Consider the following 26,271-nt stretch of genomic DNA (forward strand, 5'->3'; position numbering starts at 1 on the left):
CACAGTTGGTACGTTTCTCTGGGGTTACTTCTACCCATATGCAGTACTTTGCATTTGTCAAGGTTAAACTTCAGTTGCCACTTCTTAGCCCATCTGCCCAAATTATCTAGATCCTGTTGCAGTAGCACACTGCCATTACTGTCATTAACAACCCTGCCAACCTTTGTATCATCTGCAAACTTTGACATTAAGCCCAATATACCTTCATCAATATCATTGATAAATATACAAAACAACAGTGGACCCAACACCGAACCCTGTGGGACTCCACTAATAACATTAATCCACGAAGAGCAGCACCCATTGATTACCACCCTCTATCTTCTCCCACTTATCCATCCTTTTATCCATTGTAGCAACTTACCCTTAATACCATTCTGCTCCAATTTGTACAATAGTCTTCCATGCGCAACAGTGTCAAAAGCTTTCCTGAAATCCAAATATAAGATATCAAAATTATTTTTTGCATCCAGTTCCTTTGTAACCACATCATAATGTCCTATCAAATTTGTCAGACAAGACTTTCCCTTAACAAACTCATGCTGTGTCTGAATTATTGCTGCAGTCTTGTCTAGATAATCCTGCAATGCATCTTTACCCAGTGACTCCATTATTTTATCCGGAACAGAAGTTAAACTAACTGGTCTGTAATTACTCGTGTCACCCTTCGATCTCCCTTTGTGAATTCGTGATACATTTGCACATCTCCAGTCTGTGGGAACCTCCCCTGAGTCCAATGATGCTCTCATAATTATGGCTAAGGGTTTGCTTAGTTGCTTTGCCATCTCCTTTAATATAACTGAATAGATCCCATCCACCACAGGTGCCTTTGTTATGTTTAACTTCAACAATTTCTCCTCCACTTTGCTCTCAGTTATTACAAAATCATTAAGTATACTGCTACAATTTGATTACCTTCTGCCATTTTCAAAGCTTAACAATTCCTCATGTGTGAATGTAGATGTAAAATACTCATTTAGTTTGTTTGCTATCTGAGCAGGATCAACAGTTGAACCACCGATGTCAAGTGGCCCAATCAGATTCATCCCCTCCCTTTTGAAGTTTATATAAGTAAAGAAATCCTTGCTGTTTTTCTTAGCATCTTTTGCCAAGGATTTCTCGTAATCTGCTTTCGCCTGCCTAACCTCTTTTGTGAACTGATTACAGACTACCTTATATCTGCCATAGGCTTCTGAGTTGCTTGATAATTTATATGCATTCCATGCATTTTTCTTCTCTGTTACGAGTCTCATTAGTTCATTAGATAACCATTTAGGCCTAAACCTTGAACAATATTTCTTAATAGGTATGAAACTTTTAGTAGCTTCCACGATTAATTCCTTGAACGCTTCCCACTTAGAACTTACTGTTGGTAACATCGTCAGTTGATCCCACTGTATAGAATTTAAAAACTGTCGGAGACCACTGTACTCACCTTTACGGAAGCAAAAACCCTTTCCTTTACCACTGATGCTAATTAAATCTTTAAGTAAGTCCCACATCAGTACACTGTGATCACTGCCACCTAGTGGTTCCTTTATCTGCAAATTCTTAATACACGGATGATCACTGCTGATAACCAGATCAAGAGTATTACTTTCTCTGGTTGCCTCTCGAACATGCTGCTGCAGAAAACAATCATCCAATAAATCCACAAAAGTCTGACTAGTGTGTGAGTGACCAACCCACAAGTTCCAGTCAATATCTGGGAAGTTAAAATCCCCCATTATAAGACATTCCGATTTACTAGCCCACTCTATTTCTCTGTACAATTCTTTATTGTACTCATTCGAGTCATTAGGCCTATAACACATTCCTACTCTTATTTTTGCTTTCACAGTGCTTATGTCACACCAAACTGACTCAACAGTGCACTGTTCATCTATATCAACTGGATGCACTTCTTTTGATTTTATGTTTTTCTTAATTAACAGCATAATACCTCCTCCCTTTCTATCCTGTCTATCCTTTCTGTACACATTGTACTCCCCAAATTCCAGTTCAGCATTCCTTATATCTGTGTGACACCACGTCTCTGCTATCCCAACAATATCCGCCTTTGATGTCTTGACCAACACTTCAAATTCATCAAATTTATTTACTATACTTCTAGCATTGGTATACATGCAAGCATACATGCTCCTATTCCTAGTTACCCTAACACATCCCATATACCCACCTGTTTCTCGGTGATTGCCATCAGTCCCTGAAACACCCAGCACCCCTCGCTCTCCAGGTCGCTACTTATTCTAATAGAAGTTGTGCAAGAATCACCTTCACCTCTGCCTACAGCTACTGTTAATCTATTACACATGGGAAACAGCAACCCCAGAGCAACGTATCAACTCTGTGGTACTACACTGACAGTGGTAGAGAATGAAAGGGACTTGGGGGTGGTTGTGCAGGCAGATATGAAGTTCTCTGAGCAGTGCAGACGGGCGGCAAGAGTAGCTCATGGAGTATTGTCAATGATATACAGGAATTTTTCCAGCAGGGATAAGGAGGTGATTATTCCATTGTATAAGGCGATGGTCAGGCCACACCTAGAGTACTGTATACAGGTCTGGAGGCCTCATTTCAAGAAGGATGTAGAGCTGCTGGAACGAGTACAGAGAAGGGCAACAAGATTAGTGAATGGAACAAAGGGGTGCTCTTACGAAGAAAGGCTTAAGTTTTGCAAAGTACAGTGTCTGGAGACTAGGCACCAGCGAGGTGATCTGATAGAGGTGTATAAAGCCTTGAATGGTTTAAGCCTGCTCAATGCTGATGGGATTCTTCCTCTAGCTCAGAAAAATCACCTGAGAGGGCATAAATTCAAATTGAGGAAAGACAGATGTAGGATAGATGTGCGGAAATTTGCCTTTAGCCAGCGGGTGGTTGGTTGGTTGGTGGAACAGACTTCCATCCCTTGTGGTGGAGGTTGACAGCCTAAATAAGTTTAAGGCTCAGCTGGACAGGTATTTTGAACGAACAGAGAGGTGAAGTGGAAGTGGGTTTTTTTTTTTTTTTTTTTTTTTGGCTGATGCTGCATAAGCTTGCTTTCTTGCATCAAATGCCTCTACTAATGCTAATGCTATTAGTACTTGTATCCCCCCAAGCTAGCAGTTTTCCGACCCACCTAACACTGCCTCGATAGCATCAGCAAATATTCTTGCACCCTTTCTATTTAAGTGTATCCCATCCCTGTAGAAGCAGTCTCTCCTGTTAACAAGTACAGTCCTGGCTGAAAAAAATTCTATCCCTTGAGCCTTGCACAATCCTTCCAGGGCCGAATTGATCAACAAGGCTCTCATGATACACTCCCTTCTATCGTGTGTGGGCAGAATTGCAGACACTTTCAAATTCAACCCTAATTCTCGGCTTTTGTTCAACAGTGACCTGTACTTGTTAAGTAATTCTGCCGGTCTCCTACTCTTAATATCATTAGTGCCAACGTGTACAACTATATCACCTTTTGTGCCCTTAAAAGATGATATCCGCTCTACAACGTCATCAACCTTTGTCCCTGGCAGACATACCCTGGTCCTGTTCCACCTATCCTTTTTACAAAGCATGTTTCCCGTTTACCTGACAATAGAGTCAACAACAACTACTAGTTCCTGTGGGACCAGCGCATTCTGCCTGGGGGGGTTGCCACTGTGTTGCGTGATGACCAAGTGCAAGCTCTGGCATTGATGTGTGCAGCTGAGAGCCTGATGGGCACCTCAATTTAGATCTTTCGAGGGCATCCACTCTGTCCTTCAAACTCTCATATAGGCCCATAACAACGCTGAGTTGTCGCCTGATTTCCTTACACTCCTTACATCGCGCACACACAAAGACATCCCCCATGGCAATATCATGTTCCATTCCGGAGAGTTCAACAAACATTTCACAAGTTGCACATATTTTTTGGCTGTGATGCGTTGGAGAATCGCCCCCCCCCCCCTCAGTTCTCTCCCGAGTCACAACACTCCTGCCACTTTGTGCCCATTGATTTGCTGCTCTAGTTTGGGGCATGATTTTTTTTTTTTTTTGATTTGGTAGTTATTGGCGCATCGGCTTCTGTGGCCATATTGCACCTCCCAAGGTTTTTGCAGTACTTTGATCCAAGCCCGAGGCGGGAATCGAACCCGCGACCTTTGGGTTGCCGGGCAGGTACTTTACCCACCCGGCTAGCCCGGTCGGCTTGGGGCATGATACTTTAAATTAATAAGATCAATGATCCATGGTTTCCTTATCCTTTTCTGATCTACTGTACCTAATATTCTTTCTACTACTTCTACCACAGTGTTTTAAACCTTTCCCATCTCTTCTCCACTTCTTCTATTCTCCCCCTCCACAATCTCCCTGTCAACTGCCTCGCTGAAATCTCCAGATAGTGCAGTCTTCAGTATGTTCAAATTCCATTTCCTTCTTTTTCTTGAGCTCCTTATTCTCTTTAGTGTAATCTTCATTTTCAATTTTCATCGCTACCAAATTGTGGTCAGAGTCAGCATCTGGATAGCCATGCGAATTCTTCACAGCATTTTTGTACCTTTTGTTGACTAAAATATAGTTGATTTGGTACCTGTCAACATCCCCTGGTCTTCTCCAAGTTTACCTTCTTCTTCTTTTCTCCTGTCTAAATCATGTGTTTGATATGAACATCTCATCTCTTCTTTTGCAAAATTCTAACATCTTCTTGCCCCATTCGAATCAGCTAAGTATATTCTTCAAATTAAACAATGAAAGCACAACTATTTGTTATTCAGTTTCTTTGAACTCTCTAGGATATTCATAAAGAGATGGAATGGTGATAATTCAAAACTATTATAAAAGATACAGAACATAAATAAATTTACATGCAATCGTAGATTCAAATCTTTCAATTTTTACACCTTAAAATCAAAGCTGAAGTTAAAAAAAAGTGTCTTCTAACCTATTATGCAGCATTTTTTTTTTTTTTTTTTTTTTTTTGCAGGTGATTTTGTGATGCAAAGAACAAACTTTTCGAAATGGAAAAAAACAAAAAAAGGGACTATGGGTGGTGATAAAATACCTGTCTTTCGAAGGAATGTCCTCACTGGAGGTTCATGCTGATATGGTGCAGACATTGAGGTATAAGGGTCCTGCATATTCCACAGTTGTGAAGTGGCACAGAGAATTTTGTTGTGGCAGGGAATTGTTCAATGATGCAGACCATTCTGGACAATAATCCACATCTACCATTGAGGAAAACATCAAGTCTGTAGGCATTTCAATCGGCAGTTTTGATTCAATTGTGATGAATACTTGAAGATGAAAAAAGGTCAGTGCTTGATGGGTTCCATGGATGTTCACAGATGAGCAAAAGATAGCAGCAAACAAATGTGCATCACCAACTTGAACATGCTTCATGAGGATCTGGTCCGTGATGTTACAGTGGATGAAACATGGGTTCCTCTCACTCAGAGACTGAAAAACAAAGTCTAATGTGAAGGCATCCTTGTACTCTGCCTCTTCCAAGAAGTTCCATGTTCCTCTGCCAGCTGGCAAGGTGATGGCATCAGTTTTTTGGGATGCAGAAGGCATCATCATCATGATTGACTACCTGGAAAAGGGTACCACTTTCACTGGTGTATACTATAGCAACCTCATAAGGCAACTTCATGAAGCCATCAAGGAAAGGTGGCATGGCAAACTGTGAAAAGGTGTCTTGCTCCTTCACGACAATGCACCCAGTCACAATTCCCAGTTGCAATTACTGCCATATACACTGCAGAATTTCAGTTTCTTTCAACACCCATCCTATTATTCAGATCTTGTCCCTAGTGACTTTTATTTGTTAAGGCAGTAGAGCATCAGTGGGAGACAGGCATTACAGTGACTGGGGACTATTGAAAAATAAAAGGAAAATCATATGGTATGGCTATCCTGTGTGAGTTAGAATACAAACATTTCGAATCACCCTTATATATCAAAAACATAATCCTTAACAGCATAAACAAGTTGTCTTTTCCAAATGGATCATATTTATAGAATCTTAAACAGAATGGAATTTTATATTTCACTTTGCACATTGTCATGCAATAAAACACTCCACTAATTACTTTTCTTTATATTTATAAAAAGAAAAGTAGTTTCTCGTTTTACCTGAAAAAATCTGTTGTTGTAGACACAATTCAGTAAGCTTCTTTTGCATCTTGTCCAAACTTCTTTGTTGGAATTGATAGTTTAAAATATCATCTTGTAGCCGCTTATCTTGAATTAAAGTCTATAAATATATATATTTATTTATTAACAAAAGTTGACTTATTTAATTTGATATATTAAATTCATCACAGGCCTAGGCCTGATTACTGAACAAGGCAAAACTAACATTAAAGTGAATAAAAGCAGTATCAAATTAATGGATGGATAGTGTATAAAGAATATCTATAGTTACAATGAATTCAATCATAGACTAAATCATATTTGTATATGCAGTAGACTGGAAAGCAAGGTGTCTGGGATTTCAGGTCCTGCTGTGGGTCATTATAGAACAAATAAGTACATGGGCTGTGTTAGGGTAACTAAGAGTAAGAATATGAGCAGGAATACTTGCATGCACACTAATCACACTAATTCTAGGAGCATTGTAAATAAATTTGATGAATCTGAAGTACTGATTAAGTCATCGAATGCAGACATTGTAGGAATAGTGGAAACATGATGTCACTCAGACAAAAGTGATGCTGAATTTGAATATATGGGGAGTACAATTATACAGGAAGGACAGACAGGACAGGAGAAGTTATGCACTTAGGCAGTGCATTCAGTTGCTATGGGTGATGATTGCAATGTTGAGTCAGTTTGGTGTGATATAAGCACTAGGAAAACAAAATTGAGAGTAGGAGTGTGTTGTAAGTCTAATGACTGTGATGAGTATATCAAACAGCTATAGAGAAAAATAGTGGGTGAGCAAAGCAGAATGTCTCATAATGGGGAATTTTAACTTTCCAGATGTTAACTGGAATTTGTGGGTTGGTCACTCCCAGACTAGCAAGACTTTTGTGAATTTCTTGGATGACTGCTTTCTACAGCAGCCTGTTAGAAAGGCAACAAGAAGAAGCAATACTCTTGATCTGGTTATCAGCAGTGATTCTTCATACGTTATGCAAAGCCATTAGAAAGAGACTCAGAGAGGACATAAGAAGATTTAACACAAGAAAAGTAGAACAAGCATTAAGGGAAAACAAAGGATTTAAATCAGCAGCCATGAGCAGTAATACAGGAAGACAAAAGATACTGAAAATGAAGAATAGCGATGGTGTACTTATAAACAGCAGAGAAGGCATAATTCAAATAGCAGAAGACTACTATAGAGAATTATACAAGGAGCGAGGGAATGATACCAGCAGTGGGGAAGATGGATTGCAAAGTAGCAACACATACGACATACCCGATATTCTTCCCGATGAGGTAGAACATGCATTGAAGAAAATGAAGAATCGGAAAGCCCCGGGGGAAGATGAAGTTACTGTAGAGTTGTTAAAATTGGGAGGAAGAGACATAACACAAAAACTGGCAAGGCTCTTCACAAAGTGCATTAGAAAAGGTGTGATGCCTAAGCAGTGGAATAATGCAATCATAGTTTTGTTGCATAAGAAAGGAGATAAATCAGAAATTGGAAATTATAGACCAATTAGCTTGTTATCCCATATCTACAAGTTGTTCACAAGGGTCATTACTAACAGATTAGAAAGAATACTTGATGAGAATCAACCGAAAGAGCAAGCTGGCTTTAGGACAGGATTCTCAACTATGGATCACCTTCACGTAATATCACAGCTAATGGAGAAAGCAAATGAATATAAAACACCATTATGCCTGGCATTTGTGGATTATGAAAAGGCATTTGACTCCATACAGCATAAGGCAATGTTTCGGGCACTGGAAAGACAAGGCATAGATACTCCATATATTATGATTTTGAAGAAAATATATGAGAGTGCTACATCCTTTATTAGACTAGACAAAGACAGCAGGAAATTTAAAATCGAGAAAGGAGTTCGACAAGGAGACACAATATCTCCGAAGCTGTTTACTGCTGCCCTTGAGGAAGCTTTCAGAAGATTAGACTGGTCGCAGAAAGGAGTCAACGTGAACGGAGAGTACCTAAACCATTTACGATTTGCAGATGACATTGTGGTCATAAGCCACGATCCCAAAGAATTAGAGGAAAATCTTAATCAGTTATGCACAGTTAGTAAGGATTTTGGACTAAAGATGAATATGGCTAAAACAAAAGTAATGATGAACAAGTATGCCACGGAAAGGGAAATAATGATTGAAGGAGCAGTAATTGAAAAGGTGGAGTCATATACTTATCTGGGACAAGTTATTAGCTGTAATAATGATAAATGGCTGGAAGTCAAGAGAAGAATAAATTTTGGATGGATAGCATTCAGGAAATATAGTCACATACTGAAGAGCAATATCCCAGTTTGTCTGAAACGTAAAATAATGAATCAATGTATACTCCCCACCATGACTTATGGAAGTGAAACTTGGGCACTCACCAAAAGAATGGAAGAGAAGCTAAGAACTACACAGCGAAGAATGGAACGAATTATATTGGGAATCAGACTGTTAGATAAGAAGAGAAACACATGGATTAGGCAGCAAACTCAAGTAAAGGACATTCTTATCAAAACTAAAGAACTAAAATGGTCTTGGGCAGGACACATAGCTCGAAGACATGATGACAGATGGACTAAGAAAATAACAGAATGGTACCCAAGAGGAGCTAGAAGAAAACCTGGAAGACAAAGGCGGAGATGGATAGATGAAATTCATGAGTTTTTGAGTAGTAAATGGATGGCCAGTGCTCAAAACAGAAGGAACTGGAAAGTTGCTGGAGAGGCCTTCATCCTGCAGTGGATTGAAAATGGCTGATGATGATGATGATGATGAAGTTAAAGACCCACTGGATGGTAGCAATTACAGTGTACTAATGTGGAATTTAATTAAGGACATCACTACTTTGGCTGTCATAATGGCAACTACAAGGATCTCAGACAGTTTTAAATTCTGTGCAGTGAGACCAACTGATGATGTTACCAATAGCAAATTCTAAATGGAGAGTATTAAGGGAAGTAATCAAAGAAGCTACTAGGATTTTCATCCCAACAAAGAAATACTGTTCAAGGCTTAGTTAGACTTAAATGGATGCCAGATGAACTATTGAGATATGGCACAGAAGACAAGTGCATGGGATGCATGTAAATTATCAGGTGATACAGAAACTATGGTTGATATAAATTAGTCTGTAATCAAGTCACAAGGAAGGTTAGGTAAGCTAAAGCAGATTATGAGAAATCCTTGGTAAAGGATGCAAAGAAAAACAGCAAAGACTTCTATGATTATATTAACAGCAGAAGGAAGGGTTTCAATAACACTGGGCTACTTGATATTCATGGGCTAAATGTTGATGACCCTGCTCAGGGTGCAAACAAATTGAATAGGTATTTTGCATCTACATTCATGAGGAATTTTTTAGGGTAGGGGATGCCAAAAGTTTATCAAACTCTTAACGAGGAGCTAAATGACCTTGTGATAACTGAAAGGAAAGTGGAGAAGAAATTGTTGAGGATTGACATAAAACAGGCATCTGGGCGGAGGGAATCTATCCAGTTATATTAAGGGAGGCAGCAAAGGTGGTAAGAAAACCCTTAGCCATAATTATGAGAGCATCTTTGGATTCGGTCGAGGTCCCTATGGACTGGAGAAGTGTGAATATATCCCAAATTGATAAAGGGGGATCAAAAGGCAACATCAGTAATTACAGACCTGTTAACGTCTGTTCCAAGGAAAATAATGGAATCACTGGTTAAAGGAGTAATGCAAGACCAGCTTGAGAGGCATGCAATCACACTGCAATCACAGCATGGATTTGATAAAGTGCAGTCTTGTCTATCCAATCTGATAGGTTACTATGATGCAATGAACAAGAACCTGGATGCAAAAAATAATTTTGGCATCATATACAGTGGAACTTCTCTATTATGAACTTCTATTTAACGAATTTCTCTATATTACGAATTTTTTTGCAAAACATTGCATCTTGAAACGAAATTACATGTAAAATTAACCCCATATAGCGAAGTGTTAGCCTCTCTATAACGAATTTTTAAAAGAATTAGTAAAAGCATTTTTGAAGATTTTCTAGCATTTACTGCTAAACAGCCACTCAAATATATGGCCCCCTTCCCTCCAAATTGCGTATTAGCATCTGGAATTAATTCATCCTTTTAGTGAATACATGTGGCCATTGACGCCCATAGGACGGTCTTTGTTTCATTTTTGTTACAGTTATAAAACCAAATGGGTTTCTTAAAAGTGGTCATAAACTTTACAATAAATAGGGTAGATTTGTAAATTGATGTTGGCTCAGGGGAAAATGAAATTCGCTGCGGTAAACCTTTAGCCTGCTGCGGCGGCAATACATAGAATGCTACCAAAGTCAGATTTTAGTAACGCCTACTGAGTGACATTCGCTTCTCACCTCAACCATACCATGTGACCTTCCTGTCAGTCATTATATGATATGTCCGTTCTCATCTAACTGAACTTCTAGTAGATGGTTTTCATGATTTCCCCCCCCCCCTTAATTTCATTCTTTTAGAACAATTCGTCATCAATCACATAGGCTATATGCTCTTGTATTTTTATTTATTTTTTTTTTTTCTGAAAAGTAACATACAGCATACATTGACCATAAATTTCTTTTGTGTATATATGAATGAAAGCAGAATAAAAGAAATTCACAAAGTCGTATATTTCTTCAAAGTGATTGATAGGAAAGGTCACATGATATTGTTGAATTGGCAAGTGAATGTCATTGAGTAGACGGTACTAACAATTCACTATACCAGCGCAGCGAAGTTTGCGGTGTGTGTATCAGCAAGAGCTGCAGTTGAGTAATTTTTACAATTGCCGAAACAATGTCAAAGAGAAAGTGTTTAAGTATTAATGATAAAGTAAAGATTCTTTGTGATATTGACCAGGGTATTAAGAAAGATGTTGCGGAGAAATATGGCATACCTGCAAGCAGCTTATCTACGATTTTAAAAAATTGAGAATCAATTTTAAATGCAATTGAAGAAGGAGCAGACAAGAAGCGAATTAAGTTGTATATATACGAAGATGTTGATAAAGCTGTTCTAAAATGGGTATAATGAAAAGAATATACCAATATCGGGTCTAATAATTAAGCTGCTGCTGCTGCTGCTGCTGTTATTTGGTTTTTAGGAGCATTAGCAACTAAGGCCATATTGTTCCGGGGATATGGAAGAGAGCTTCTGGAATGAGTACAGAGAAGGGCAACAAGATTAGTGAATGGAACAAAGGGTTGCTCTTACAAAGGAAGGCATACGTTTTGCAAATTACAGTTTATGGACACTAGGCACCTTCAAGGTGATCTGATTGAGGTGTATAAAGCATTTAATGGTTTGAGCATGCTCAATGCTGATGAGATTCTTGCTCATTCTCAGAATAATCGCCTGAGAGGGCATAAATTTAAAGTGAGGAAAGTCAGTTGTAGGATAGATGTTCGAAGTTTGCCTTTAGCCAGCGGGTGGTTGATTGCTGGAACAATCTTCTGTTGTTGTTGTAGAAGTTGATAGTTTAAATAGATTCAAGGCAGAACTAGACAAAAATTTGGAACAAGTGGATGGGTTAAATGAGAAAGTTTTTTTTGGCTGATGCTATATAAGCTTGCTTTCATGCATCATGTGCCTTTACTAATGCTATATATATATATTAGGTCAAGATTCTGATAGATTTTGGTTTGCGAGTGGTGAGGAATTTTTTTTTTTTTATGGCGGGAAGTATTACCGGTAATTAAGGCTTAACTAACTGGCTAGCTGTAGTTGTACTAGCAGTTGTTGAATCGCCTATAGTTCCATGTTAATAAAAATATAAAGTATAAAATATAAAATAAGAAGGTGACTTTCTTTCACATGGCTGTCTCTCTGCTGCTTCCTCGGGGGCTTTTAACAGATAGATAGCCATACTAAAAGAATGCCATGGCACACCCGTTTCTGTGGTCTCAATAACAGTTTTGCTTCGTATCTGCTCATGTTAAGTTATGGTTGTTCTAAGTTAATAATTCAAGTAAATGAAATAAATTTTATAAACTGTAATTATTAATTTTGGTTAACTATAGTTTTAAATTTTGGATTATTATTAGCTGCAAACTGGGATTGAGACCAAAAGCCCGACGGGTATGCATCAGAGTTAATATAAAAAGTATATAGGTATTTACCTGTGATCAGTATGGCTGTAGGTTGATGCGAGAAAGGATGTGCAAGTTGCCCGGGAGCTGCTTTATAGGAGGCTGGGGCGCCATCTGTTCTGATGGTTGATCTGTTTTTAATCATAATATATGTTTAAGGGAGGGTTAATTTGTGATTAGGTGACCTGTATTCAATTTGTAATCGATGGTTAGGGATTACGGTGAATACCTATATTGATTTTTAAATAAATGTGATTTTAAGGATTACATTTAATGATTACAATCAAGGATTACAATTTTTTTTTTTTTTTTTTGTAATGTTATCCACTGGACAAATTACAGAATTTGTCCAGTGGATAACATTACAGAGTTTATAAAATTTATTTAATTTATTTGATTTACTTGAATTATTAATTTAGGACAACCATAACTTAACATGAGAACATATGAAGAAAAACTGTTATTGAGACCACAGAAACGGGTAAGCCCATGGCATTCTTTTAGTATGGCTATCTATCTGCTCAAAGCCCCCAAGGAAGTAGCAGAGAGACAGCCATGTGAAAGAAAGTCACCTTCCTATTTTATATTTTATATTTTTATTAACTTGATACCATGTTAATAGTTAACACGGAACTATAGGCGATTGAACAACTGCTAGTACAACTACAGCTAGTCAGTTAGTTAGGCCTTAATTACCAGTAATACTTCCCACCAAAAAAAAAAAAAAATTCCCCACCACTCGCAAACCAAAATCTATCAGAATCTTAACCTAATATATCAATGAGCGTATAATGTTTAATTGTTCATCCTATAATAGTATTAATGCTGAATAAACGAATATTGTTCAAAACAAATATAGAACATTGGCTTAAATATATATATATATATATATATATACAGGGTGAATCACATATATATATATATATATACCCTGTATATATATATATATTTATACAGGGTGTATATACGTATATACAGGGTGAATCACCCTGTATATACGACAAACTTGCAGGAGGTGTAGAGGTCAGAAAGACGAATCAGAATCACATAGCATTGCAGGGTCCAAAATGCCTTCATCATGTGGTAGAGGATGTTGAACGGGAGGTCGCGTGAACAGCGATCCCACTGGAAGTCAGCATTTGCAAACAGGTTCCCGAGGCAGTAGGATGGACGAGTATTCAAACGTTGAACTGGCCGACGTGCACCTCGCGTATGGAGCTGCGGACTGTAACGGGCGCGCTGCTCTGCGCTTGTACCAGGAACGTTTCCCGCACAGGCGTGCTCCTCATCATACGATTTTAATCGCATGACGAGAAGGTTAGCGAGACTGGTTGTTTCACGAGAGGTACGATGAATCAAGAGCGAACAACGAGGATGCCAGACAATGAGGAGAATGTCCTACGTCTTGCAGAAGGCAATCCGAGTACGAGTACGCGAGTGATAGGCCAACGATTGGGTATTTCCCAATCCACTGTATGGAGGATACTGTCAACAAACCAAATGAGTTCATACCATCTGCAACGCGTCCAATCATTGGAGCCTGCAGATTATCTACTCCAGAGGACTTTTGCTACTTGATTTCTTCAACAGAAACGGTTCGCAAATGCTGACTTCCAGCGGGATCGCTGTTCACGCGACCTCCTGTTCACGTCCTCTACCGCATGATGAAGGAATTTTGGACCCTGAAATGCTATGTGATTCCGATTCGTCTTTGTGTCCCCTACACTTCCTGCAAGTTTGTCGCACTGGTAGTGAATCACCCTGTATATATACTGGAGGGGGTGGAATCATAACTGTCAATGCATTGACTGTTTTGAAGATAATATTAATACTATATAATACAATAATACTACATAATCAATGCAATGAACTACAGATTATATAATACTTATTTAAAAATTTCTTATGCAAATAGGAAAACAAAATGATAACTTAAAAGAAAGCAGACTATGTTTTAATCACTTGTAATTGCATGAAATAAAATAGATTGTAATCACTTGTTCTCTTATAACAACATAAAAATAAAATAATCTAATCTATAATGTAATTGAATATTATTTAATTTGTCATATATTTTAAACAATATATCCCTAATAAAATTCCTTGCAAACAGAGTGGAGCATAAGCGAGTTATTTGTGATTTCTGATTTCTGATCTCAGTAACAGCGTAGATGAAGATTTGAATGAAATGTTCATTTACAATGTCATCCTAAAATTCAGAAATTGGAAGCTGTTCATGCCTAGCCACACATAGTTTATATTTTTTGCCCATTTCACATAGGCAGGATCTTGTTCTAATGAATAACAAGTGGTATCAGTTCTCTACAGCACAATTGCAGAAGGGGCTATTGTCAAGAGTAAAATAATCCAAGAAAGTCATAAGCATGAACAGGCTAGGCAAAAGCCTAAGGAAGCAATAAACACACATTCTGCATGTTTTACAGAAATCATAATCCACAATCCTTTAGAGAAGCAAAGAATATTATGTGGGAAGAGTAGGAATTGGTTTAAGGACAATATCGATATGATGTCTGGTTTGATGTACTTTTATGGAGCAGAGACATAGACATTGAGAATGGAAGATATCAGAACAATGGAAAGTTTTGAGAATTGGGTACGGAGAAGGATGGATAACATAAAAGGAGTTAATAAAATGTGAACAGTGAGAAGCCATGTTTGACTGAAATAGTCAGAAGGTAGAGGAGAAAGTGGATTGGACATGTGTTGTGAGGTGAAGAATGTGATAGAGGGGAAAAGTTGAAGTGAAGAGGCCCAGAGGGAGATTGAGGAATACTATGACAGATGAATTGGGAGGGGGATTGTATAATCAAGAAACAAAATTAATTTTTCAAGAAATAAACAAAAAAATATATAAAATTTCAAAAAAAAAAAAAAAACTAAGAATAAAAAAAGATAATAATAAATTTTCTGTTTTTCACTCTGAGATGACCACTTTAGGTCAGAAGAGTTAACAATATACAGAGATACAAGAGTATTACTGCATTTAGTAGTCAGTCATGCAGGTTTGAATCAAATTTAGAATTTAGAAAATCAAATTTAAAATTTAGAAAAAAATTATGCCAAACTGCAACAAGCAAAAGCGTTTGACACTGGGGTCAATTCTGAACCTGATTAGTGTGCAGAGCATTAGTTAAAAACAAAAGGAAAATCGGGACTATCCTTGTTCAGTATTATTACAGGAAATGTTATCCTGTTTCTTGCCATTTAAGATTGAAGAGTAAACAATTACATAAGTGTTTGCTCTTCAATTCAGTGGGTTCTCATAGTTATCAGCGACTAATGTGCTTCCTAAGCTATTATCATGTGTTGCATTATCTGAGGGCACTGACTCTCTTTAAAAATTACAGCTGTGAATTACAGGCTCCGAAAAAGTGATAAGTGTTTGCCTTTTTATTTACCTAATTGTTATTTTATATTGTACTTTATACGTAGTCTTATAGTTATGCTGGTTATTTTTAACTTAGATAAAGAGTTTTTGTAAATTACCACTTAATATACGTAAAAACCGTTATTTCGTTTGAATCTTGCAACCATTGTTTTTGTATAGAGCAGTAGGGAATTCAAATTTTAAATTGTGGTAACTAGGTATCTCTAACGTATAATTATATAGTGTAATACGCATCACAACATTTAGGATTCTATTAGATAGTGTAGTATATTTAATTAATTAATTAAATTTATTGATCTTATTAATTTAAATATCATGCCCCAGACTAGAGCAGCAAAGCAACGGGCAAAAAGTGGCAGGAGTGCTGTGACTTGGGGGAGAACTGAGGGGGGGGCGATTCTCCAAAGCATCACAGCCAAAAAAAATGTGCAACTTGTGAAATGTTTGCCGAACTCTCTAGAACAGAACATGATCTAACCAAGGAGGATGTCTTTGTGTGTGCCAGGTGCAGAGAGTTTCTAGAAATTAGACGTCAACTCAGCGTTCTAATGGGCGTCTATGAGAGCTTAAGGTGTAGGGTAGATGCCCTCGAATAAATTAATATGAGGGACCCATCAAGCTCTCAGCTGCCCAACTCAATGCCAGAGCTCACTCCTGGGCATCAGGCAAAACAGTGGCAATCCCCAAGGCAGAATGTGCTGGTTCCAAAGGAACTAGTTATTGTTGGTGACTCTATTGTCAAGGAGACAGGGAATATATTGTGTAAAAAGGATAGATGGAACAGGACCAGGGTATGTATGCCAGGGGAAAAAGTTGATGACGTTGTAAAGCATATATCATCTTTTAAGGGCAAAAAAGGTGATATTGTTGTACACGTTGGCACCAATGACATTAAGAGTACGAGATCTGCAGATTTACTTAACAAGTATAGGTCAATTTGGAAAAAAGTCGTGAGTTAGAGTTAAATTTGAAAGTGTCTACAATTCTGCCCAGACACAACAGGAGGAAGTACATGATGAGAGCCTTGTCAATCAATTCGGCCCTGGAGGGAATGTGCAGGGCACAAAGGGTAGAATTTTTTTCAGTGTGGTCTGTGCTTGTTAACAGGAGAGACTGCTTCTACAGAAAGGGGATACACTTCAATAGAAAGGGTTCAAAAATATTTGCTGATGTTATCGAGGCAGTGTTAGGTGGGCTGGAAAACTGCTAGCTTGGGGGGATTCACAGACTAAAAGGTTAAAAGTAGCCACAGGCAGAGGTAAAGGTGATTCTTGCACAACTTCTATTAGAATAAGTAGCAACCTGAAGCAAGGGGTGCTGGAGGTTTTTAGGGACTGCTGGCAGTCATCATGAAACAGGTGGGTATATGGGATGTGTCAGGGTGAAGAGCAATAGGTGCATGTATACCGATGCTAGAAGTATAGTAAATAAATTTGATGAATTTGAAGTGTTGGTCAAGACATCAAAGTCCGATACTGTTCGGATATCAGAGACGTAGTGTCACTGTGATATTAGGAATGCAGAATTGGAATTTGGGAAGTACAATGTGTATAGAAAGGATAGACAGGATAGGAAGGGAGGAGGTGTCATGTTGTTAATTAAGAAAAACATAAAATAAAAAGAAGTGCATCCAGTTGATATAGATGAACAGTGCACTGTTGAGTCAGTTTGGTGTGACAAAAGCACTGTGAAAGCAAAAATAAGAGTAGGAGTGTGTTATAGGCCTAATGACTCGAATGAGTACAATGAACAATTGTACAGAGAAATAGAGTGGGCTAGTAAATCAGAATGTCTTATAATGGAGGATTTTAAATTCCTAGATATTGATTGGAACTTGTGCGTTGGTCACACACACTAGTAAGACTTTTGTGGATTTTTATTGGATGATTATTTTCTGCAGCAGCATGTTCGAGAGGCAACAGAGAGGGTAATACTCTTGATCTGGTTATCAGCAGTGATCATTCATGTATTAAGAATTTGCAGATAAAGGAACCACTAGGTGGCAGTGAACACAGTGTACTGATGTGGGATTTACTTAAATATATAATTACCATCAGGGGAAAAGGAAAGGGCTTTTACTTCCATAAACGTGAGCACAGTGGTCTCAGAGAGTTTTTAAATTCTGTACAGTGGGATCAACTGATGATGTTACCAACAGTAAATTCTAAGTGGGAAGCAATCGAGGAATTAATCGTGGAAGCTACTAAAAGTTTCATACCTATTAAGAAATATTGTTCAAGGTTTAGGCCTAAATGGTTATCAAATGAACTCATGAGACTCGTGACAGAGGCGCCTCTGTAGCCAGGTGGAAAGGAGCAGCAGTGCATAGCACACACTTTATTGATTAGACCGGGGTTCGAGCCCATCACCACCAAATACGGAGGATGCGGAAAGGTCAGGAAATGACCACCGCATATCCTGGAGCAATATCGCCTTAGTTGCTAATGCTCCTAAAAACCAAACAACAAGTCGTAATAGAGAAGAAAAATGCATGGGATGCATATAAATTATCCCATGACTCAGAAGCCTAGCAGATATAAGCTAGTCTGTAATCAGGTCACAAAGGAGGTTAGGTAGATGAAAGGCAGATTATGAGAAATCTTTGGCAAAGGATGCTAAGAAAATCAGCAAGGATTTCTTTACTTATGTTATGTTATGTTATTTTTGGTTTTTAGGAGCATTAGCAACTAGGGCCATATTACTCCGGGAATATGCGGTGGTGACCTTTCCGCATCCTCCGTATTTGGTGGTGACGGGCTCGAACCCGGTCTAATCAAGAACTGTGTGCTATGCACTGCTGCTCCTTCCCACCTGGCTATGGAGGTGCCTTTTCTTTACTTATATAAACTCTAAAAGGAAGGGGATGAATCTCATTGGTCCACTTGATATTGATGGTTCGATTATCAAATTGTAGCAGGGTGCTTAATGATTTTGTAATAACTGAGAGCAAAGTGGAGGAGAAATTGTTGAAGTTAAACATAAGAAAGGCACCTAGGGTGGATGAGATCTATGAAGAAGAAGAAGAAGAAGAAGAAGAATTCTTTATTATATACAGAAAGCACATTGCTGTATACAACTCCCTTCACGGCTACAAGCCAGGGGTTAAAGGAGGTTATATCCAGTTATATTAAAGGAGGTGGCAAAGCAACTAAGCAAACCCTTAACCATAATTATGAGAGCATCCTTGGGCTCAAGGGAGGTCCCCATGGACTGGAGATGTGCAAATGTATCCCCAATTCACAAAGGGGGATCGAAGGGGACACAAGTAATTACAGACCAGTTAGTTTAATTTCTGTTCTGGGTAAAATAATGGAGTCACTGGTTAAAGATAATTGCAGGATCATCTAGACAAGATTGCAGCAATAATTCAGACACAGCATGGGTTTATTAAGGGAACGTCTTGTGTGACAAATTTGATAGGATATTATGATGTGGTTACAAAAATAATTTTGATATCATATATTTGGATTTCAGGAAAGCTTTTGACACTGTTGTGCATGGAAGACTATTGTACAAATTGGAGCAGAATGGTATTAAGGGTAACTTGCTACAATAGATAAAAGGATGGTTGAGTGGGAGAAGACAGAAGGTGGTAATCAGTGGGTGCTGCTCTTCGTGGACTAATGTTATTAGTGGAGTCCCACAGGGTTCGGTGTTGGGTCCACTGTTGTTTTGTATATTTATCAATGATATTGATCAGGCTTAGTGTCGAAGTTTGCAGATGATACAAAGATTGGCAGGGTTGTTAATGACAGTAATGGAAATGTGCTACTGCAACAGGATCTAGAAAATTGGGGCAGATGGGCTAAGAAGTGGCAACTGAAGTTTAACCTTGACAAATGCAAAGTACTGCATATGGGTAGAAGTAAGCCCAGAGAAACGTACCAACTGTGTGGTACTACACTTAAGGTGGTAGAAAATGAAAAAGATCTGGAAGTAATTGTGCAGTCAGATATGAAGTTTTCTGAGCAATGCAGACGGGCTGCCAGGGCAGGTCATGGGGTTTTGTCAATGATACATAGGAATTTTGCTAGCAGGGAAAAGGAGGTGATTGTCGCTCTGTATAAGGCAATGGTCAGGCTCCGCCTTGAGTACTTGCGTACAGGTCTGGAGGCCTCATTTTAAGAAGGATGTAAATTTGCTTGAGTATGTACAGAGAAGGGCAACAACATTGGTGAGGGGAATGAAGGGATCCTCTTAACAAGAGGGGCTTAAGTTCTGCAAATTGCAGTGGCTGGAGACTAGGCACCTGCGGCGTAATCTGATTGAGGTGTATAAGGCCTTGAATGGGTTGAGCACACTGAATTGTAATGGGATCCTTCCACTTGTTTAGATTACGAACCTAAGGGGGCATAAATTCAAATTAAGAAAAGACAGATATAGAATAGATGTGTGGAAATTTGCCTTTAGCCAGCAGGTGGTTAATTGCTGGAACAAACTTTCATCTGTCATTGTGGAATGTCATTGTGGAAGTTGATAGGTTAAATAAATTTAAGGAAGAACTGGACAGGCATTTGGAGGGAATGGTGCGATTTTTTTTTTTTGGCTGATGCTGCATAAGCTTATACACTTGCTTTCTTGCATCACATGCCACTACTACTACCTTAGAATTAACCACTTATTTTAATAATGGATTAAGAAAATTACAATATAAAGCGATGAGTTTGCAATGTCAGCATTGTCTAGGAGGGTCTTGACATGGTATTACTATGTAAATCCCAGAATGCTACCAAGACAACAATGCACAGGGAGGCTGCTGAAATTAAAAGGTAAAAAATTAAAGAACATTTAGTTTTACAAATTCAAGTCCAGAAGCCCTAATTGAAGTATAAACAGAATAGCATCTGTCTGAAGATGACAAACAAGCAGGAAACAAAAGTCTTAACTAAGGATGTTTTTAAATTAATGTCCACTCGAAAAATTCCCTTGTAGTGGTTTTGCAGTGAGAAGTGTAGTACTTTCCACCAGAAGGTGGAGTGTAGGTGAAGTCCATCATGAAGTGTTAGAATTTTGCTTTTAGCCAGCAGGTAGTTGGTTAGTGGAACAGACTTCCATCTTTTGTTGCGGAAGTTGATAGCCTAAATAAATTTAAGGCTGAACTGGACAAGTATTTGGAATGAATGGAGGGTTGAAATGGGAGCGGGGTTTCCCCCCCCCCTTGGTTGATGCTGCATAAGCTTGCTTTCTTGCATCATATGCCTCTACTAATACTAATCCTAATTTATAGAGGAGCATGTTATGATGTCACAGGTAATCATCATCAGCCATTTTCAGTCCACTGCAGGATGAAGGCCTCTCCAGCAACTTTCCAGTTCCTTCTGTTTTGAGCACTGGCCATCCATTTACTACCCACAAACTCATGAATTTCATCTATCCATCTCCGCCTTTGTCTTCCAGGTTTTCTTCTAGCTCCTCTTGGATACCATTCTGTTATTTTCTTAGTCCATCTGTCATCATGTCTTCGAGCTATGTGTCTTGCCCAAGACCATTTTAGTTCTTTAGTTTTGATAAGAATGTCCTTTACTTGAGTTTCTGCCTAATCCACGTGTTTCTCTTCTTATCTAACAGTCTGATACCCAATATAATTCGTTCCATTCTTCGCTGTGTAGTTGTCCGCTTCTCTTCCATTCTTTTTGTGAATGCCCAAGTTTCACTTCCATAAGTCATGATGGGGAGTATACATTGGTTCATTATTTTACGTTTCAGACAAACTGGGATATTGCTCTTCAGTATGTGACTATATTTCCTCAATGCTATCCATCCAAAATTTAGTCACAGGTAATACTGCTTTTAAAGACTTTTCGTGCAGAGAAGTACTTGATTGTAAGACCCACATTAACAGATGCTGAAATCACTACTGAAGTTCTAGAGTGAAACAAATGTTCTACACATGATAGTAGGCAGATTACCGCTAGTCATAGAAAATGGTGTTTCGGCTGCAGAAGCTATCTCCAGTTTAGACAAATTTAAAACATTTCAGATATTGCAAGACATGTATGGTAAGAATTGTGTACCAAATAAAATGTATTTTCTTGAAACTCCACTTTATTTTAGCATTAGTAGAGGCATATGATGCAATAAAGCATGCTTATAGAGCATCAACCACAAAAAAAAAAAAAACCTCCCCATTTCACCCATCCATTTGCTCCAAATGTTTGTCTAGTTCTGCCTTGAATTTATTTAAGCTGTCCACTTCTATAATGAAAGAAGTAAGTTTGTTCCAGAAATCAACCACCTGCTAAAGGCAAATTTCCACATATCTATTCTACTACGCATCTAGTCTTTCTCAACTTGAATTTAAGTCCCCTCAAGTGATTAATCGGGACAAGAGGAAGAATCTCATCATCATTGAGCTTGCTCAAACCATTTAAGGCCTTACACACCTCAATCAAATCAACTCGCAGGTGCCTAGTCTCCAGACACTGTAATTTGCAAAACTTAAGCCTTTCTTCATAAGAGCAACCCTTTGTTCCATTCACTAATCTTGTTGCCCTTCTCTGTACTCGTTCCAGCAGCTTTACATCCTTCTTGAAATGAGGCCTCCAGACCTGTATACAGTACTCAAGATGTGGCCTGATATTTTGCTTTATACAAGGGGATAATTACATCCTTACCCCTGCTAGAAAAATTCCTATATATCATTGACAAGACCCCATAAGCTACTCTTGTAGACCATCTGCACTGCTCAGAAAAACATCATAACTGACTACAAAATTACCCCTAGGTCCTTTTCATTCTCTACCACCCTGAGTGCAGTACCACACAGTTGGTATGTTACTCTGGGGTTACTGCTACCAATATGCAGTACAGTCAGTCCTCGTATAACACGTTTACACTACATGAATTTGATCACACACGATTTATAAATAGGGGAACGATATCTTATATAACACGAACCGTATTCGCTTATGCACGATTCGCCTTTGTGTTTACAAGAAATGGCAGTCGAACGCAGAATCACTCCAACCAAACGCAACACAATAGGAATGAAGAGAAGATTCTGAAAATGTATTTATGTATTTTATATCAGTGAAGGGGAAACACATTTCACCATAATAACGTAAAAACCAACACAATTCCAGCTATCGGTATAATCGGAAATACAATTAGATCAAGTTTACTACCAGTTTATAACAGATTCCACTAGCAGGAACGCAACTGGAAATTGTTTTTATTGTTTTATGGTAGTAACTCCTAGAAATGTGCTTTAGTAAAATGTGAGGTGTTATAGTGTATCTCTGCCTTTACAGTGTTGTTTATTCAGTTGCTGGCGCCTCCGTAGCCAGGTGGGAAGGAGCAGCAGTGCATAGCACACGCTTCTTGATTAGACCGGGGTTCGAGCCCGTCACCACCAAATACGGAGGATGCGGAAAGGTCAGGGAATGACCACTGCATATCTCGGAGCAATATGGCCTTAGTTGCTAATGCTCCTAAAAAAAAACTAAAAAAAAAAAAATTATTCAGTTGCTACATGCGCGCAGCTTTGTTTATGTGTATCAAGCGTGCCTCCTCATTTTGTAATTGTGCTTTATTCCCTAAAAATGAGTAAAATACTTAAAAGGTGTGAAAAGGAAGCGTCCTGCAGATTCAGAGAGAAAAAGGAAAGCAATATCGATAAACAGAGGCGGACTGGGTCAAAAATTCTTACCCGGGAAAATTTTTAGTGGTCTCATACTGTGGTTTATGGCCAAAATCACACCGGCCTCCGGCCCACCGGGGTTTCCCCGGTAAGGCTTATGGCCAGTCCATCTCTATCGATGGAGAAAAAATATGAAATTGTGAAACGCTTTGAGCGAAATGAAAGACCATGTGATACTGCACGTGCTACAGACCTAAATGAGGCAACGCCGAGAATTACAAAGAATGAAGAGAAAATAAAAACAATTTTATAGCAGGAACTACTCAAAGTGCAATTAAAATCCATTAGATTAAGACACAAAGAATTGGAAGAGATGGAACGGCTGTCATCTGTTTGGATAGAAAATCAAACAAAAAACAAGTTTGCTTACAATAGAAGCAAAAGCATTAGCAATATTTTATTATGTAATAGTCATAATAAAATACTTACGTATTTTATTACGACTATTTATTGTGTTTGGTAATGTGTGTTCAATCTTGGGTGGTTGGCACCTAACCTTATTTTTTCCATAGGGCCTGTTGTTTATATTGCACAATTTTGCATTGTACGAGGGTTTCTAGGAACACAACTATCGTGCTATATGAGGACTGACTGTACTTTACATTTATCAATGTTAAACTTCAGTTGCTACCTCTCATCCCATCTGCTCAACTTTTCTAGATCTTGTTGCAGTAGCGTACTGTCATTAGTGTTATTAACCACCCTGCCAACCTTCATATCATCTGCAAACTTAGACATTAAGCCTGATATACATTCATCAATATCATTAATAAATAACAAAAACAACAATGGACCCAACACTGAATGCTGGGGGACTCCACTAATAACATTAGTCCATGAAAAACAGTATCCATTGATTACCACTCTCTGCCTTCTCCCACCCAACCATCCCATTATCCATAGCAGCAATTTTCCCCCAATACTTCCAATTTGTACAGCAGTTTTTCATGTGCAACAGTATCAAAAGATATCCTAAGAATCAAGTATATGATATCAAAATTATTCTTTACATCGAGTTCCTTTGTGACCACATCATAATATCCCTGGTCAGACAAGACTTCCCCTTAAGAAACCCATGCTGTGTCCGAGCTATAACTGACGTCTTGTCTAGATGATCCTGCATTCCTTCTTTGACCAGTGCCTCCATTAATTTCCCGGGAACAGAAGTTAAACTAATAGGTCTGCAATTACTTGTGTCACCCTTCGATCCTCCTTTGTGAATTGGGGTCACACATTTGCACATCTCCAGTCCATGGGTACCTCCCTTGAGTTCAAGGAAGGACTCATAATTATGGCTAAGGGTTTGCTCACTTCCTTTAATATAACTGGATAGATCCCATTCATCCAGGTGCCTCTTATGTTTATCTTTAAAAGTTTCTGCTCCACTTTGCTCTCAGTTATTACAAAATCATTTAGCTCACTGCCAGAGTTCAATACACCTCTGGCATTCTCCTCCCTGAATAACTCCGCATGTGTAAATGTAGATTCAAAATACTCATTCAGTTTGCTAGCTACCTGAATAGGATCATCAACAGTTGAACCATCGATATCAAGTGGACCAATCTCATCAATCCCCCTTCCTTCTTGAGTTTTCATAAGTAAAGAACTCTTTGCTGTTTTTCTTTGCATCCTTTGCCAAAGATTTCTCATAATCTGTCTTTGCCTGCCTAACGTCCTTTGTTACTTGACCAGCTTATATTTACCATAGGCTTCTGTGTCACCTGTTAAGTTATGTATCCCGTGCATTTTTGATTCTCTGTCACATGTGTCATTAGTTCATCTGATATCCATTTAGGCCTAAACCATGAACAATATTTCTTAGTTGGTATGAAAAGCTTAGCAGCTTCCACGATTAATTCATTGAATGCTTCTCATTTATAATTTGCTGTTGATTACATCATCAGTTGGTCCCACTAGATAGAATTTAAAAACTGTCTCAGGCCACAATAGTCACCTTTACGAAAGAAAATCCCACATCAGCACACTGTGATCACTGCCACCTAGTGGTTCCTCTATCTGCAGATTCTTAATGCATGAAGAATCACTACTGATAATCAAATCAAGAGTATTACTCCCTCTAGTTGCCTCCCGAACATGCTGATGTAGAAAACAATCATCCAATAAATCCACAAAAGTCCTGCTAGTGTGTGAGTAACCAGCCCCCAAATTCCATGAATAGTTCATCAAAAAATGGTTAAGTTGAACATGTGTTAAGTTTACTTGACACTTAACATTTTGCTATCAATTGCTTTTTGCATAATACCGTACAAACTTTCATCTATTCTGTTGAAATGACTTTTATAACAAACTTAAGGATATAACAGTTTCAACTCTCTCCGAGTTTGTAATGAATATATTCAGTTGTTATACAGACATTTGCTTTATATATCATACATTATACAATAACATAATGCTTGATATCCCATTGCTAAGAAACTATTTACTCTCTGCTCACTTAATCAGACTCAAAGGTTTCAACAGAGTAAAACATATTTTTTAAAATTAAATTACGAGATACAAGTAAAATATGCAGTTATAACATAGTCAATTATTATCTCCAACTCAAATGAAGAAAGTATATGTTACCAGGCATAAAAGGCAATGGTAGTCAAAATTTATCTACTTTCTCTTTTCTTTAAGTAGCTTATTAATCATTTTAGAATTTTTGCTTTTACACTGAACTTTACCTTTAGTTTCAAGAGACCTGTCAGTTCTGCAGCCTTTTCTAATTCCAGCGTATTGTGATAAGTTTTAATATCCAATGTTCCTGTATACAAAAACCTATATAAAAAAAAGCAATATTTAAAAACGTCATCCATATATGTAATCAAGTATCCATTAAAATAATCTTTCCCTTCATAGCACTGCCTTTCATTTCATTATAATAATATTAGTATTAGTAGTGACAAATGATGCAAGAATGCAAGCTTATAGAGTATCAGCAAAAAAAAAAAAAAAAAAAAGAAGTACCCACCTCACCCATCCATCTCCTCCAAATTCTAGGAG

General features: G+C 38.2%; 1 protein-coding gene across 1 annotated transcript in view; it reads right to left on the bottom strand.

Annotated features, from left to right (window-relative positions):
• The window catches only part of LOC150078388 (rho-related BTB domain-containing protein 1-like), a 384,612-nt gene that overhangs the window by 101,177 nt on the left and 257,164 nt on the right, over window positions 1-26,271 (bottom strand). The window contains exons 10-11 of the mRNA XM_090385409.1: window positions 25,953-26,046; window positions 6,094-6,214 (exon numbers count right to left, since the gene is read on the bottom strand). Of these exons, the coding sequence (XP_090241535.1) occupies window positions 6,094-6,214; window positions 25,953-26,046 (215 nt within the window). The remainder of the gene's footprint in view (window positions 1-6,093; window positions 6,215-25,952; window positions 26,047-26,271) is intronic.

The sequence above is a fragment of the Mastigoproctus giganteus genome, chromosome 11 (assembly GCF_048544385.1).
Source record: "Mastigoproctus giganteus isolate SK-2022 chromosome 11, ASM4854438v1, whole genome shotgun sequence".
Lineage (NCBI taxonomy): Eukaryota > Metazoa > Arthropoda > Arachnida > Uropygi > Thelyphonidae > Mastigoproctus > Mastigoproctus giganteus.